At 41.1% G+C, this 14,255-nt stretch overlaps 1 protein-coding gene across 11 annotated transcripts in view; it reads right to left on the bottom strand.

Moving 5' to 3' along the window:
* The window catches only part of ncam1a (neural cell adhesion molecule 1a), a 224,437-nt gene that overhangs the window by 22,175 nt on the left and 188,007 nt on the right, over window positions 1–14,255 (bottom strand). For 4 of the 11 annotated variants that reach the window (XM_046411094.1, XM_046411097.1, XM_046411098.1 and 1 more), the window contains exons 14-17: window positions 11,043–11,090; window positions 8,792–8,794; window positions 4,422–4,546; window positions 3,482–3,659 (exon numbers count right to left, since the gene is read on the bottom strand). In XM_046411094.1, the coding sequence (XP_046267050.1) occupies window positions 3,482–3,659; window positions 4,422–4,546; window positions 8,792–8,794; window positions 11,043–11,090 (354 nt within the window). Of the gene's footprint in view, window positions 1–111; window positions 967–3,481; window positions 3,660–4,421; window positions 4,547–8,791; window positions 8,795–11,042; window positions 11,091–14,255 lie in introns of those variants that run through there. The other 7 variants (XM_046411095.1, XM_046411099.1, XM_046411103.1 and 4 more) reach the window with 3 other exon arrangements.

Here is a 14,255-nt window from a genome sequence, read left to right as displayed (position 1 = left end):
AGCTCCCTTCTAATCCTGTAGAGTCTGACGCTGGACAGGTTAGCTGCAGCAACCTCAGACACTGACTTGGTGTGCAAAAGCAGCAGCACCATACATAAAAAATCCTGTAATTATCTCTTTAGATTTAATACAGATTAGTCAAATGTTTTGTAAAAGTGAAACTCGCCTGTTCCTGACAAAAGAGCGGCACCACGATCATACATTAAATGCACTTTGTGTCACGATTTCCATTTTGCAACTTTGCAACAAATCTGAAACGTTTCCTCATCTTGCTGATAAAACTGTAATCTCGGCAACATTATGTTTGCTGTTGCAGTTTTGTGGAATACAAACAACATGTCTTTGAGACAGTTTTGGGAAAGCCAGCCATCTGCTACAGGATACACATAAGAGCAGAGATCACCTGATCTAAAAAGTAAAAGTAGTTCTTAAATGTTTAACAAAAAGGAAACCTCTGTTTTGACAAACATCCGTTTTCTCCAGCACTGCAAGCACTGAGACATGTACTACTGCAGTACTTCGCCACACAGACGGCTGGTGTGTTCGTGTGCTCATGTAGGAATGAGAGGGCGGTGCTGCATTCACAGCGCAGCCACTGATTCAGCTACCATTACACCACTGGTCATGACGGGGAGTACGGCCCATGCAAGAACCACACATCCAAAACAGAAGCTGGTTATGAAGGTCAAATCCATGACACGGATGAATGGGTGATCTTATGTTATCAGCGCTGCAGATGTTAATAGCTGTTTCCTGTAGTTCGACCCCAATGTCAACCTTAGCTGGGGAGATCTGGATGGATCAGCTGTCAACACCTGCCACTTTTGTGTCCGCGTTAGCAAATTTGCAAAGACTGCGTTGGCATGAGAACTGCAATGATTTATATAATGCGGTTTTATCTCTTTTCATCTGGGCAGCATGTGGTCTGCTGAGAGTCTGTGGCATGCAAACGCTGCCCAGCGTCGCCTGAGGAGAATAGAAATTACACAAGCCAAATTCTATAAAGCGTTTTGACAAAACAGATTCAACAGATCAATTTCCCACAGAGGAGGGAACTTAGAACTTCAGATGTTCTCAGAGATCCTTCATTTTGAAATATGTACAAATCACTTTGGTCATTTTTTTTGGCATTTGGCATGCATAACTACTTTCTGAGCACCAAAAAGAGAACAAATTTTAACAAATTGAAACTCAACCTTGGATCAACCCCGCATTCACAATTTGCGTCACCGTGCCAATTACATGCTTCGAGCCCATATATATTCTAAAAGGAGCAGCTGTTTTAAGCCAGCGTTACAGAGAACAGCTGGGAAACCTACTGGGATTAAATGCAGATGTTGTAGCTATAAATAAACCTTGGCAATTTCCCACGTGCCTCGAAGTGAAGGAAAAAAAAACCAAAACAACAGCAACTAGGAAGCAAAGGTAAACATTCCTAAACAGAAAATTAAATGAAAGTAATTACGAGAATTAAAGGGGGAATGACTTGGATGAAGCCCATGTGAACTTCTTCTCTACTATTATCATAAGTGATCCAAACCTCCCACTGCTATACGGCTGTAACCCAGCAAGCACATGAAAAAGAAAATAACTCTTTACGAGCCATGCACTGGTAGCATAGGCCTTTTAGGGTCTCCAGTTACGAAATGAACAAAAACATTAATCCAGCTGAAAGTGGCACCATGCAAAGCCTGTGAGAGCTGCATCCCCACCTAACTAGGCCACATACTTTTAATTCAGGACAGTCAGGGACCCTGAACTGTGAGACCCACTAAAGCTGGCAGTGGAAGAGACAGACAGAGGCTGATAGAAAGAATAAAAAAGAGGCGAGAATGTGGAGAAGAGATGGGCATGTACTTGAAGTTTTCTCGTTGGCTTTTCTTTGTAGAAAAAGCTTTTTCCCACCACTGCATGTTCACTGGTGGGATAATGTCCCACTAACCCGTCTATCTACACTGGGACGAGGGAACAAAAGAAATGAACTCAAGCTTGTCAAATGATTAAATGATGGTGTTATTCTATATGTTTGTTACTGTCAGCAAACTTTGTGTTGGTTTGTCTCTCAGTATCCGTCTGTACCTCTTACACCTTTTACATCCTCTCAAGATCACGTCACACTGATATGGAATTTCATCTTTTTGCCAGATTTTCAGATTGCAGTTTGCAGTCTTCTTCTTCACGAATGCATCCATAACCAAATATGAGCCTCCACCCTGAGAAATGTCTTTGTCTAATCTCATCCAGGGGTCCATCACAGTTCCAGTTTTAAAGGGAATGTGAAGGCTGAAATATGCATTGACAAATACGCATGCCTGACAGTAATTAATAATGATTAAGTTTGACAAGATTTTTTCTCATCTGTCACAAATGTGACACGTGAGAATTTTTGTGTAATTTAAAAAAACAAACAAACAAACAAACAAAAAGAAACACCCAGATTTCTTGATATCCTCTTGACAGTTTTAAACAGCATATCTGAAACAATCAACATCTCCTTTGGGAGGGTAACGGACAGGCAAGAAAATGCGGGTGAGGGTGGAAGACGTACAGGATGAGGGAGAAAACCTCTCTTTTTCATTAGAAGATAAAAACATAGTCGGTTAAGAAAGAAGCTGAACCTGTTTCATAGTTCAGTTCTAGTGGAGTGGGGAGGCAGCCCAAGTTAAAATGTGCACCTTACACACAAGACAACAACAGGGCAAAGGCCGACCGTGACCAACTGGGTAGAGAAGTATTTCATATTAAATGGACAAAATGCTCTGGAGTCTGACTGATACCTGGTCCAACTTTAATGCTCATTGAACTTGAGCAGGAACAATTGCCTTATAAAGCTACATAAGATCAGGCTGAGTTTTATCTGTAGTGGCAGAACATCAAGGAGGAGGAGGAAAAACACAGAGTATGCCTCTGCTCTTCATCTGGATTCAAAAGTTATTGTTGAGCTTATGTAGCCTGCAGGCCAAGAAAATTTTAGGAGGTAAGGATAATATTTTAAAATGCAAGTACGAGGGTCTGTGCATGAAACAGTAAAAATGTACGTCTTTAAGCGGAAAAGGATGAAGTGGAGGAGACAAAACTGGACCAAAGACAGACTGGATCTTTGGATCTGGACTGGATCAAAAGAACGAGGGCACAGGCCAGAGGTAAAAGGAGAGCACTTTAAATGCTTCAAACAACTATATTTTTACTGACACGACTTTAACTTTTCATTGTTGTCTTTGTTTAGCCACACACTTCACACATTACGTGTGTCTGTTAAGCATTTTAACAGTCAAAAAGAGTCAAATTCCTTGCATTCTTAATTGGCCCACTCTGGTCCTGATTTTAATGTTCAGCCTCGTCAACAGAACCAGATGATTCATGTCAGACCCTGCAGCAACCAGAACTTGAATACAGAGCCTAACAGGTCACGGTGGAAGCCTTTGTGCACTGTGGCTGGAGTATGTGTGGGTGCTCAGGGGAGGATGGCGGGAGTAAGTACCTGGGATGGTGGTGGGCTCTATGGCTGTTCTGAAGGACACGGTGGCAGGCTGAGACTTGCCCTGCTGATTCTCTGCCACCACATGGACCTCATACTCTGTATTCCAGTCCAGGCCGCTCAGCACCACATACTCGCTGCCATGGGGAAGGCGGATCTCTGGTTTCCAGTCAGCGTGCTTCTGAGAAAGGAATGAAGAGGGGACAAAACTCAAAACGGGGTAATTATGTGAAACTGGGGTCATTATATACAGAATTCATTTCCCAGGCACTGAGGTTCTACTTCGCCATTTTGGGGGAAAGTATAGTTATGCTTGCTTTGCTGAGTGTCAGACAAAAAGAACAGTATCTATTTTATTAACTATAGAGGACACCGTCCAAAAACTCCAGCACTATTACTGACTTGATGTATGCAGTATTTGTAGAAACTTAAGACATTGTGCTTTATCAAGCAGTTAGCTTATGCACTAAAATACAAGGACAACATGTTTGCTTATATTAAAGATACATTTGTCACAATTACTAAGGCCAGCTACAGCAGCATACTGAGGCTGGGTGTGACAGAGGAAAAATATTTCTCCCACAAAACCAAAACTGGGTTTAATCCATGTTAGAGGCTCCTGTGGTCACTGTGGGCAGTATTTTAGTGGTGGGAAGTCAGTGAGGGATCACGGCTCACTGACTGTCCTGTTTGGCTGATAGCTTCCCCAGTGGAAACTATTCATTCAAGAAAAACAAACACTAATGCCAATTATACCTTTGTTTCAAAGTAAAATTTGTAACATAATCATGTTGTAAAAGGCGCAAAGTGCGGGACTACAAAACTGGACATACATGAATCTTTAAGCACTGTTGTTTACATTTAAAAAAACTGACTGAATTGGAACACAAATATACAAAACAGCAAAGTGGTACCAAGTTACCTCCTTGGCCAGCATACTCACAGCCTTGTATCTGACCAGGTAGTGCTTAATGGGGGAGCCGCCATCGTCCTGCTTGATCCAGTTGACCTTATAACTATTGCCCCTGTTTTGGACATTGGCATCTAGTTTTGGGGCACTGGGTTCTCCTACACAGGACAAACCAATGAACTATGATTAGATAAAAAAAATGAGGTTGTTGCATCAAAACCATCCTTAGCCTGTCCTTCAAACCTTCCCACTGTGTGTGCTGGTGTGCATGTGCTTGCAAGTGTCCTCGTGTCTTCAAGGTCATCTAAGCTAAAACTTAAGTTGATTGCCGGTTCGACCTATAGTCATTTAAGATGCTTTTCTTCAAACAAGCATTGCAATCAGAGAACACTGCAGATGTGGAGGCAGTAATCACAGTGTGATTAAGGCTTTCATTCTTTGTTGATCTAAAGTGACTCAGAGTTTCTGTGGAGCCATGTTGGTCTTTAAGAGATGAGAACGATAACATCTTAAAATCAAATCCCTGCAGATCATTGGCTCCGGTGCTTCATGCTGACAGCAGACGCCGAGATAACACGGTGCAGTAGTACACGTGTTTTCACAAGCCACTAACAACATGTCAAATTCAAGATAATATAACCTTAACAATGATGCAGCAAAACCACAATATATCTTAAAACAACTTAAAACTACTTCTGCAATTTCCCAGCCCGGGATATCTATCCATCGATCCATTATCTATCCATCTATCTATCTACCTATCTACCTATCTATCTAACAAATGCGCTTACATCTGACTAGTGAGAGAAGGGTTAATTTAAACGTAAAGGCGAGAAGCTGCAGATGGACTTCATCACACTCTCACAAAATCTGAAATTAAAAGCTGCTTGCTCCATCTAATATTTACTCAGGGGTTCCAAAGTGCTCCAAATGCAAGGAGAATTGAAGTTATGGTTAGTTAAGAGTATCATTTTTAAAATATATCAAGCCTCACCTATGGGACATAAAATATTATAAGCATTTATTACATAGTGTATACAAAAGATTTAGCTTGGAGCACCAAACCTGATGTTGGACCAGGGACAGATCAACAACTGGCGTGCGTTCATCCCTTAACACCTCAGCTCAAAATAAAGCAATTTAAATCAAGTGATACAACAAAAATCTGCCTTCTGATCAGACATAAAAGGCGGGTGTGAAAGTTTATAGCTTTGGTGAATAAGACAGACGTTGTGTGTCTGCGTCATGTTTGCAAACCTGTTGGCGTTTTGAACGTTCTGAGGGACAGAACGGAAAATGAATGGGGCTGCAGGAGAGGTTCGATTTAGACGTGTTTCTATGGACATTTTGATACTGAAAAAATGAATATTGATGAACAGATAACAAAGTGTGTGACACGAGAGGGCAAAGTCATTGTTGCTTCTTTCAATCATGATCACAATCATTTTTTGACCTTAAAGAGGTAGATCTTCCTGATACTACACAAGTAGTTTAACCATGACAGTGACAGACCACAAAAGTGTCAAATGAATAACGTCTGTGACGACGAAAGGTTTTTAGAAGACACTGGCGATCAATGCCTTCCTGCCCATTGGGGTGTAACACCTAGAAATGCTAATATGGGTTGTTTTTTTTAAAGGAAACAACAGTGTGCTTTTGAGTTTGGAGAACTTGTTGAATTCAATGTGAGCTCAATTTTTTAAAGTCTCCCAGGGGGCCTTCAATTATCAAAGATAGATTTTGGGTGGAATGTCCCTTTGAGGGCTGCTTGAAGGGACGGAGGGCAGCGTGGCTGCCTCAGAGCCAGAGGCTGAAGTGTTGTTCTCCTTCAGCATCCTCATTATCTGCTTTGTCCCCCTGACTAATGACTGCTGGGCTGCTGGATAATGAGCCTGTAGGCCTTGATTGGACATGTTACTCTATTGCTTTTAATAATATATACACAGTCCAGTGGGAGGGAGGGCTGAAGGTGTTTTGTGTGCATGTGCAGTGATGTTGGCTTTTATCCTCATGCCACCCAAAGGGCCGTAAAGGAGCAGGCTAACAACCCAAACTGATTAATTATGTACGTATTGGTTACACACAGTTTGCCTTGTTATTATGTTATTAAACTGACTATTTCACGATGTTATAGCCTTTTCTCTGCGCTGACGATCTGATAACAAAAACATCATTCGGCTGTTAAAGAAAAAAACTTTAAACATTGGCATACATTTCAAATGGACACATGAGCACTGATGTTTCCACAGCCAATATCTAGCATTTCACACATCAGTGTTAGTGGTTAATTAGATGAATATGCATGAAGGCACTTTTTTCGTGATCCTCTGCAATCATCTGAAAACTGCAGTGGAGCGAGAGTGACGTGATGCTGGAAGTGAACCAGAAGGTGTCGGTTAGTAAAAGCAGCAGCAACAAGGTGGCAGGCAAACATCGGTACGCTCAGCATCGTCGCTCACAAGCATCATTCTGGGTTAGTTATTTGTGTTTCTGAGACTAAAACAGAAAAGCTGGTAGTCAGAATAAGACGTTTCTCCACGCAGGCTGGAAATGATGGACGCTGCTACACATTCGGAGGGGGGACACATGAAGCAGACCTCACAGTGACACACATACAGGAGGCCTGGGTCCACATGGTGCCCCACCTAAGACAGCGTCCTCCCTCACCTTCCAGCGTGCATCGAGAGATAAGAGGATAGAACTGAACAGGAGTTACTGAAAACATGCTGTCGGATAGAACTGCAAGATAAAACTCTTTATTTGTGCTTTGCAAGTTGGTCGATGGCTGCATCTGACACAATATTTAATGAGGGAATTAATTTTAGAGTAGCCTTTAAAAATCACATCGTCCAGCACTGAATCTAATTACTGAGCTGTTCCCATTATTGTAAATGGCACCGATATAAGCAATAACCTTCACATGGAGTTCTGATTTAAAAAACCTTACGTGACTTTATTCTGAAAATTCAACTCAGAAGTCACACAATTTTCCAAATTTCTGGGATTTGTGAAGTTACCCAATTCTCTTCTTAACTTTAAAATCTAAAAAGGAACATTTATTACTGCTGTATTTAGCAAATTAAACGCATGATTTCTATTTGTGCTTCTTCAGGTCTTTAGGTATTCTGTATGAAGTTATGTGAGCACCAAGAAGACATGAAACCAAAGCTAGAGACACATGCTGAGAGGACGGACATTTTCTTTGGGAAACAGCAGAACAAGAAGAAGAAGAAGAAGAAGAAGGATGAAACAAGAAACAGGAAACAAACTTGCATGCTGCAGTAATGCAATGGGCTGCTGTGAATCCAGTCAGTGAACAACTGTGAGCTACAGAAGCTAATTTTGGGGAATAATAAGAAAAGTTAGCTTTGTGGGTGAACATGAGGACTAAGTTTAACAGTGCGTGCGATGCAGATTGCAGTCACTTTGTGAGGATGCTCAGATGATGTTTAACACCACTCACAGCCGGTGCAAATGACAAAAAGGGTTAAAAAAATGACAATTTTATAAGCTACTTGAAAGCTAAAAAAGCAGAGCTGGCAAACCCAACATATGTCTGATTTAACTTCTAAGGAAGATTTTATATAAACAAGGATGACAAGAAAAGAAAGAAACTGAAGTTGTGGACTAACCCTGTTGTGCCATATTCTTCATATGTCAGCTAACTAATCAAAGACAGTATGATACGAAGTGATTTCGTTGATCCTCATCCAGCTTATTCAGTTCATTCATTTACGTTTTAATGACAAATGAGCGAAATGTTTAAACCAGCTCTCATTTGATTGGCTGACTGAGAAGACGTGTGTTTGGGTCTTTTTCTGGATTTGTTTTCCATTAATAAAAGGTGAGTAACCCATCCACCTTCAGTGACTTAACATTTCACAGGTGCCTCGACGGAAACGAGAGACCAGGTGAGACAATGAGGTCACAGATGGGTGACTTTAAAAACTTCTTGTTCATGATGCAGTTCACTTTGAATTAGAGCTAAAGGACGTGCTGTAAGAGCTTCAAATGTAAGCAGCTGTGAGGAACTCAGATGAAACACTTGCAGTGTGTGTCTGTATGTCTTGTGTGGATGTGGACAAACGCATGTCACTGCAGGTGTAAATGCAGTATGATGTGTGCATTATAACGCCTGTATTGTGTTAATCTCTCAAGGCACTAAGAGGAGAGCAGTTTTCTACTGTTGCTTTATGACTGCAATGAAAAATTAGCAGAAAGAAGGAGATGATAACATAACTTTTAGTTTACTATTATATGAAAGAATGGCTGAACGAAAAATGGCCAAACAAAAGTGAAAGTGTTCTACTAATGTCTAACTCTAATGTCACTAATCCTTCTGAATGATCACCGCTGAGCTTATGATCTCAAACTAAACAAACAAACAAACAAAAAAAAATTACCTTCTGTTGGCCAGCGAAGACGACATCATCAGCACCATGCAAGAGCCATATGACAAAGTCACATGATGAGCACACACATGATTGGTCGAAAGGAAAACACAGGAGAAGGGTGGGGGCAGGGAGAGGCGGAGGGGGCACATGGAAAACAAACAAAACGTTTACGATGAAAACATGTCAACAGAATAAACAAATGAGCAAGAATGGCAACAGCAAAATGACACAAAAGGAACACAAACAACCAAGATAAATACATAAACAGATAATAAACAGATTGTTTGAATACATATAAAAGAACATGTTGCTGAATATGTGAAGCAGTTGCAGACTTTTAGTTTTGGTTTTGGGAAACGTAGAATCAATCAATAAATAACCAAAAAAAAAAAGATATTGATTTAAGATACAACCAAAACTGCACACCCAGAATTGCTTCATGCATCCAGGAAAACAGCAGCTTTCATTCTGACAGATTCTGGTTGATTCTTATATTTTAATAAGTAACATTAATGCCCAATCTGAATTTGAACCATGACTGACGTTACAGATAGAAAAACACAGGAGTTTGTTTGGTTTCCCAGGAACAGGAAACTCTGCAGCTTGGAGGACACAAACCATGCCAACTAAACATGACACACAGCAGACAACAGCGTGGACACGTGAAGCATCAGGGGAACATGACGTTTGCATCGGACGACTGAAAGCAGCTGTGACATCTGCTCTGAGTGATGCGCCGGCAGAAAACAGTAGCTGCTGGAGCAAACGAACAACGACATTCAAGGTGAATCTAATGTAAAGACAAGGCTGTGTCTGACAAATGTTGTTAAAGGTGTGTTCAAAATGTAGAGAATGTAGTTAGGAACACTGCAAGGACATACAACTCAGTGCATCAGTGTCAGTATTTCAATTAAAAGCAAGAAAAAGACAGAAAGACAGACCACAATTACTGTGTTTTGCCCCAAGCACACAAAGTCATCTTTGTTTACACACTGTTACCTCCAGTGTTGCTTTATGATGTGGAATGTGATGGGCAAACATCCACTTAACAGGAAATAAGCAGTCAGATTTAGTTGCCTAAATCTTCAATTAGTTGCGATCTTACTGTCTCTTTGCCCAAAATAATGATAAAATATCAGCAGGAGCCTGCAAGTGTTGCTGATCAGAGACCGACCGGCTGGTCTCCGTTACAGGCAACACACGGCGTCTCAGTGTGTTTCCACAGAAGGGACCCCGTCGCGTCACGGTCTGCATCCTCAAGACCTGACCTGATACTGTGTGTGAGCTGGATGGACTCAATGATGAGACACGCTGAAGGGTGCCCAAGAAAGTTCAGATTCAGCAGTGACTTGGTGGTGCAGAGAGCAGGAAGTAGAGGAAAAAGCATATCTGCAGGATGATGACTTCTCTTTTATGTACAGTCACGCATCAGGGTGGACTGAATGACTTACCAACGAATCAGTACATTTAGATGAGAAGAAACAAAAAAGAAATGAGCCAGTTTTTTAAACAGTCCAACAATCCAAGATGGCGAAACTCGCACACCACATGCACTCTGATGTGGTATTTGTTATTATGCTTTCCGGGGGTTAAACAGTGTCCATGACCTAATTAGCTGAATGACTTGAATGACAGACAGACTCAGCTCATTTCCACAGGGTTGGATTTGTCAGTTGAACACACAAGTTGGACGTTGGCATGAACGGTTACAAGACAGAAAACGGTGACACAAAGGCAACATAAGGTGTTAGAGTGTCTACACGAAACGTTTAGGCCAAATGCTGTGAATGTCCTGCATGACACATGATGTTTTGAGCCTTGTATCAATAACTTGATACCAATTATCTCTAAAAACAGCACTTATGAGTCAGCGCTGAATTCAGAGGCTCCTGATCCACCAGGATCTTTCACTCTGCACTTCCACAAACGAACATGTCACAGATAACGTCGTCTTAAGAATCTGCTGCGTGTTAATTCTTCATGAGCAGACACATCCTGTTAATCATGTCAGGCACAACACTATAGTCAGGTGGTTAGAATGCTAACCTTAATGTCCTTGACAGAATGTTAGTAAAAATCATATTCTATTACATTTCGAAACTGTTAGCAAAGGGAGTAAGTGGCCAAACTCATCTTGCTGTTTTGCTGTGTCTACACTCTACAGGGGATGTATTAGCTGTCCTGTGAGCCACACCAGCGTGAAGCCAAGCAGGTAAGCGGTGAGGACAGACGCACTGCACGCTGCGACTGGCATACTCACTACGGGCCATACTGGTGGCAGCGATATGGGGTGGGACCTCTGATGAAACTGAAAGATGGTGAGAAGATGGTGAGAGGAGCTGGACTTGTCCTCTACAAGAGCAGCTCAGTGCTGGCTCCCTTTTGTTTGTGCTCTCGTCGTAGAGATAAGAAGTTTGTCTGAAACATCCACTGTGCTACCTGACAGCAGGGCCAGCTTATGGCTTTATGTTTTACACGCCGTGTCAGGGCAAGCGAGACGTTCCAACCAGGTCAAAGTTGTGTGTGTTTCTGGGAGTGTAAACCATCAGTTTACAGCTGGGACAAGAGCTTGGTAATGCACAACTGACATGACAGATCAGATGAGACTTATTTCATAATTGAAAATAAGTGAAATACGTGAAATAAGACTGTATGATTATTCTCAAACAATCAGCTCAAATCTTGTACTATACACTAAAAACATATTATGCTATTTTTTAATTACATTACATTAAGTACAATTACATAACATTAATGGCCCAGTAAAAACTTCAACCTTAACTTCATGTAGAGAATGTGTCTGCAAGAACAAAGTTGATTTTCCATAAGGAGTTATGTCTTGTGTATAAACAGCTACAGAGAAGTCAGAGCTGGGCATGTGAAGATCTGCTGCCTGACTTCTTTGTTCAGCAGCGTGTGGACAGTGTCGGCTTCCTTTCCTTAAACCTTTGCAAGCCGCCGTTTGTTTTGGTACCTGCGGTCTCGGTTACAGTAGAAGGATTTTCACTTGTATGCACTCTCACAAAAATACTCCTGTCCTGTCCCAGTCCTGGAAGAATCCACATCCCGTCATCAGACCGATGTGACTTATTCCAGGGCTTCCACTGACTTCTCTTTCCTGTCCCGTCCCAGTCATGTGATTAATAGTGAAACTGACTCTTGCTTATAGCTAATTTACAACAATTACTTCAAGATGTCAGATTTCCACAAAAGCTAAACTGAAAGTTTTACTGCAACCAAAAAGATGCACCCTGTATTATTTTAAGGATTTCTGGCAGGCTTCGTTAACACTAATATCTCATCAATTAGCATTGTATGTGTTCATGAAAGAAACCACCCCAGACTGGATTTTATAAATCTTAATGTTCAAGATTCTTAACTGGGATACTGAAGATCTGAAGTCAGACTGGCCTGCTATACAAAGGCCACAGGTGTGATGCAGAAAGCAAAAAAACAAAAAAACAAAAAGCAATCAGAAACTGTGGAGCAGTTAATGAAAAGCTTTTCCTGAGCAGCAGTCTTTGTTAATATACATTCTTCTGACCTCTGAGACACAGCTGTGGTCAAATGGACAAATTACATTGCCAGAATAAAAGCACACTGTATGGGAATATGATACAAAAGATTTTTGGCCATTAAAGGCCTGAGAATTTAACGCTAATGCCGCCATTTATGCACAAAATTGCTCCAATTTTGGTATTATTGCAAGTAAATATTCTAATTTCACATTAATTACATGGTAATCACATGATATTTGATGGTCTCTGCACGCAGTTATCATCTTTAATCTAACATCTAACATCTTTAATCTCTGCAGTGCACAAGTGTAAAATACACCAAAACAAAAGGAGTTAGGAGCAGAAAGACAAAAGATGGTGTAGCACTAAGGACTACGATACAAATAACGCCCTCGCTGCAGCCTGTAAGTTGGTCATATCAATCGATAAGACTGCTGACAAACAAATCTGAGGCCACTTTAAAGTAATGGAAATGGACTGCTGCCTGGAAAATGAGACGAGTACTGAAAATTCAAAGTCAAAGAGTGATTTCTCATGATTCTTCTTTCACATGAAAGACATCACGTGATCAATGTCACATTACATGTTTGTTTAAAGAGATGGTCAAAGTAAAGCAAATCAGTACAGTGGGGATGGAAACAAGAACAAATGAAATGAAGCAGAGGTGACAGGGAGAAAAGAAACTTACTTGTGAAAGAATACCCTGAGAAGTCCAATGGAATACAGAACAGATGGAAAACCACGATGAGACGACGGTAAAACAAAAAGAAGAAACAAAGACAATGAAATGAGAAATATGAACAAGGAAAGAGGGCAGCTCTGTCCTGCCACATCATTAACCCACTGCCACACGGCTGCTGTGTCTGCTCGGGCTTTCTGTCAACAGCAAGTCTTACTTTTCTTTGTTCTGGAGAATACTGGTATTAAAATTAGAAATTTGACCTCAAGCTGCCGAGTTGGTCATATCGAGGATTCAAGAAGAACATCGTGCTGTAATATGACACATCAAATGGCAACATGCACACGATCTCAACTCATGTCCATTTTCATCTAGCGTCTGGGTGAGTGTAGACACCAAAAATACATCAGAAACTGACTTTTGCTGAGACATCTTGAAGTAGGACAAAGCTTCTCTTCAACTTTAGGTAATCAGGCAAAGTAAGGAGGATGCTGGGGGGGGGTACTTCTACACAAGCAGATGGGTGATGAAGCACAGATGGAGGCATGACATAGAGGGTGGTGCAAACTAAAACAAAGATTTATTCATGACCCTGATTTAAAATGCTGACTGAGAAATAGGTCTGTTGGCTTCTAAGTGCATCCTGGGTAAACTAGCTCCACAGTGGATAGACGGATTAAAGGATAATTCTGGTTCATTACCATTTGGGTCTTATTTTAGTGTTTTGGGTCATCATTTCTGTCAGTAACAACATTTTAAGCACCATAAAAACCACTGTTTACTGCTTAGCCTGATTGTGCATGCACAGATTTCCGGCACAATGAGAGGTTATTACCAACAATTCATCTTAATATAGTGGTTCAGGTAATGTGGCCAAACTGTTGGCTCATTCACAACCTTTCTGATAGTCTGATTGCTCTTGTTTTCTGACGTTGTTGGAGAAGTGTCACAGCGTGTCCCAAATCTCAGAAGTTACTCTATCACAACCCAACTAAAACCCAACCACATTATCGTGTTGTGTGAACTGTTCAAAGATTACTTATGCTGCCTTGTTGAGGACTTCTGTCAATCCACAACGGATGTAATGAGTGAAACTACCTTATAATCATAAGAAGTGATTGCTCAAGAGCCAATGCCACACCTCTGCCATCAAACATAAGGAACAAGATTAGTAAAACGTCTCATTATCACACTAATTCCCTTCAGGAAGTGAAACTCTCCATGTCACAACATGAATGTGCAGTTATTTGGCATATTAAACCCATAAAGGACGAAT

Source organism: Scatophagus argus, chromosome 14 (genome assembly GCF_020382885.2).
Source record: "Scatophagus argus isolate fScaArg1 chromosome 14, fScaArg1.pri, whole genome shotgun sequence".
NCBI classification, from domain to species: Eukaryota; Metazoa; Chordata; class Actinopteri; family Scatophagidae; genus Scatophagus; species Scatophagus argus.
The sequence above is the reverse complement of the archived record's forward strand: the minus strand, read 5'-3'. Positions and strand labels throughout refer to the sequence as shown.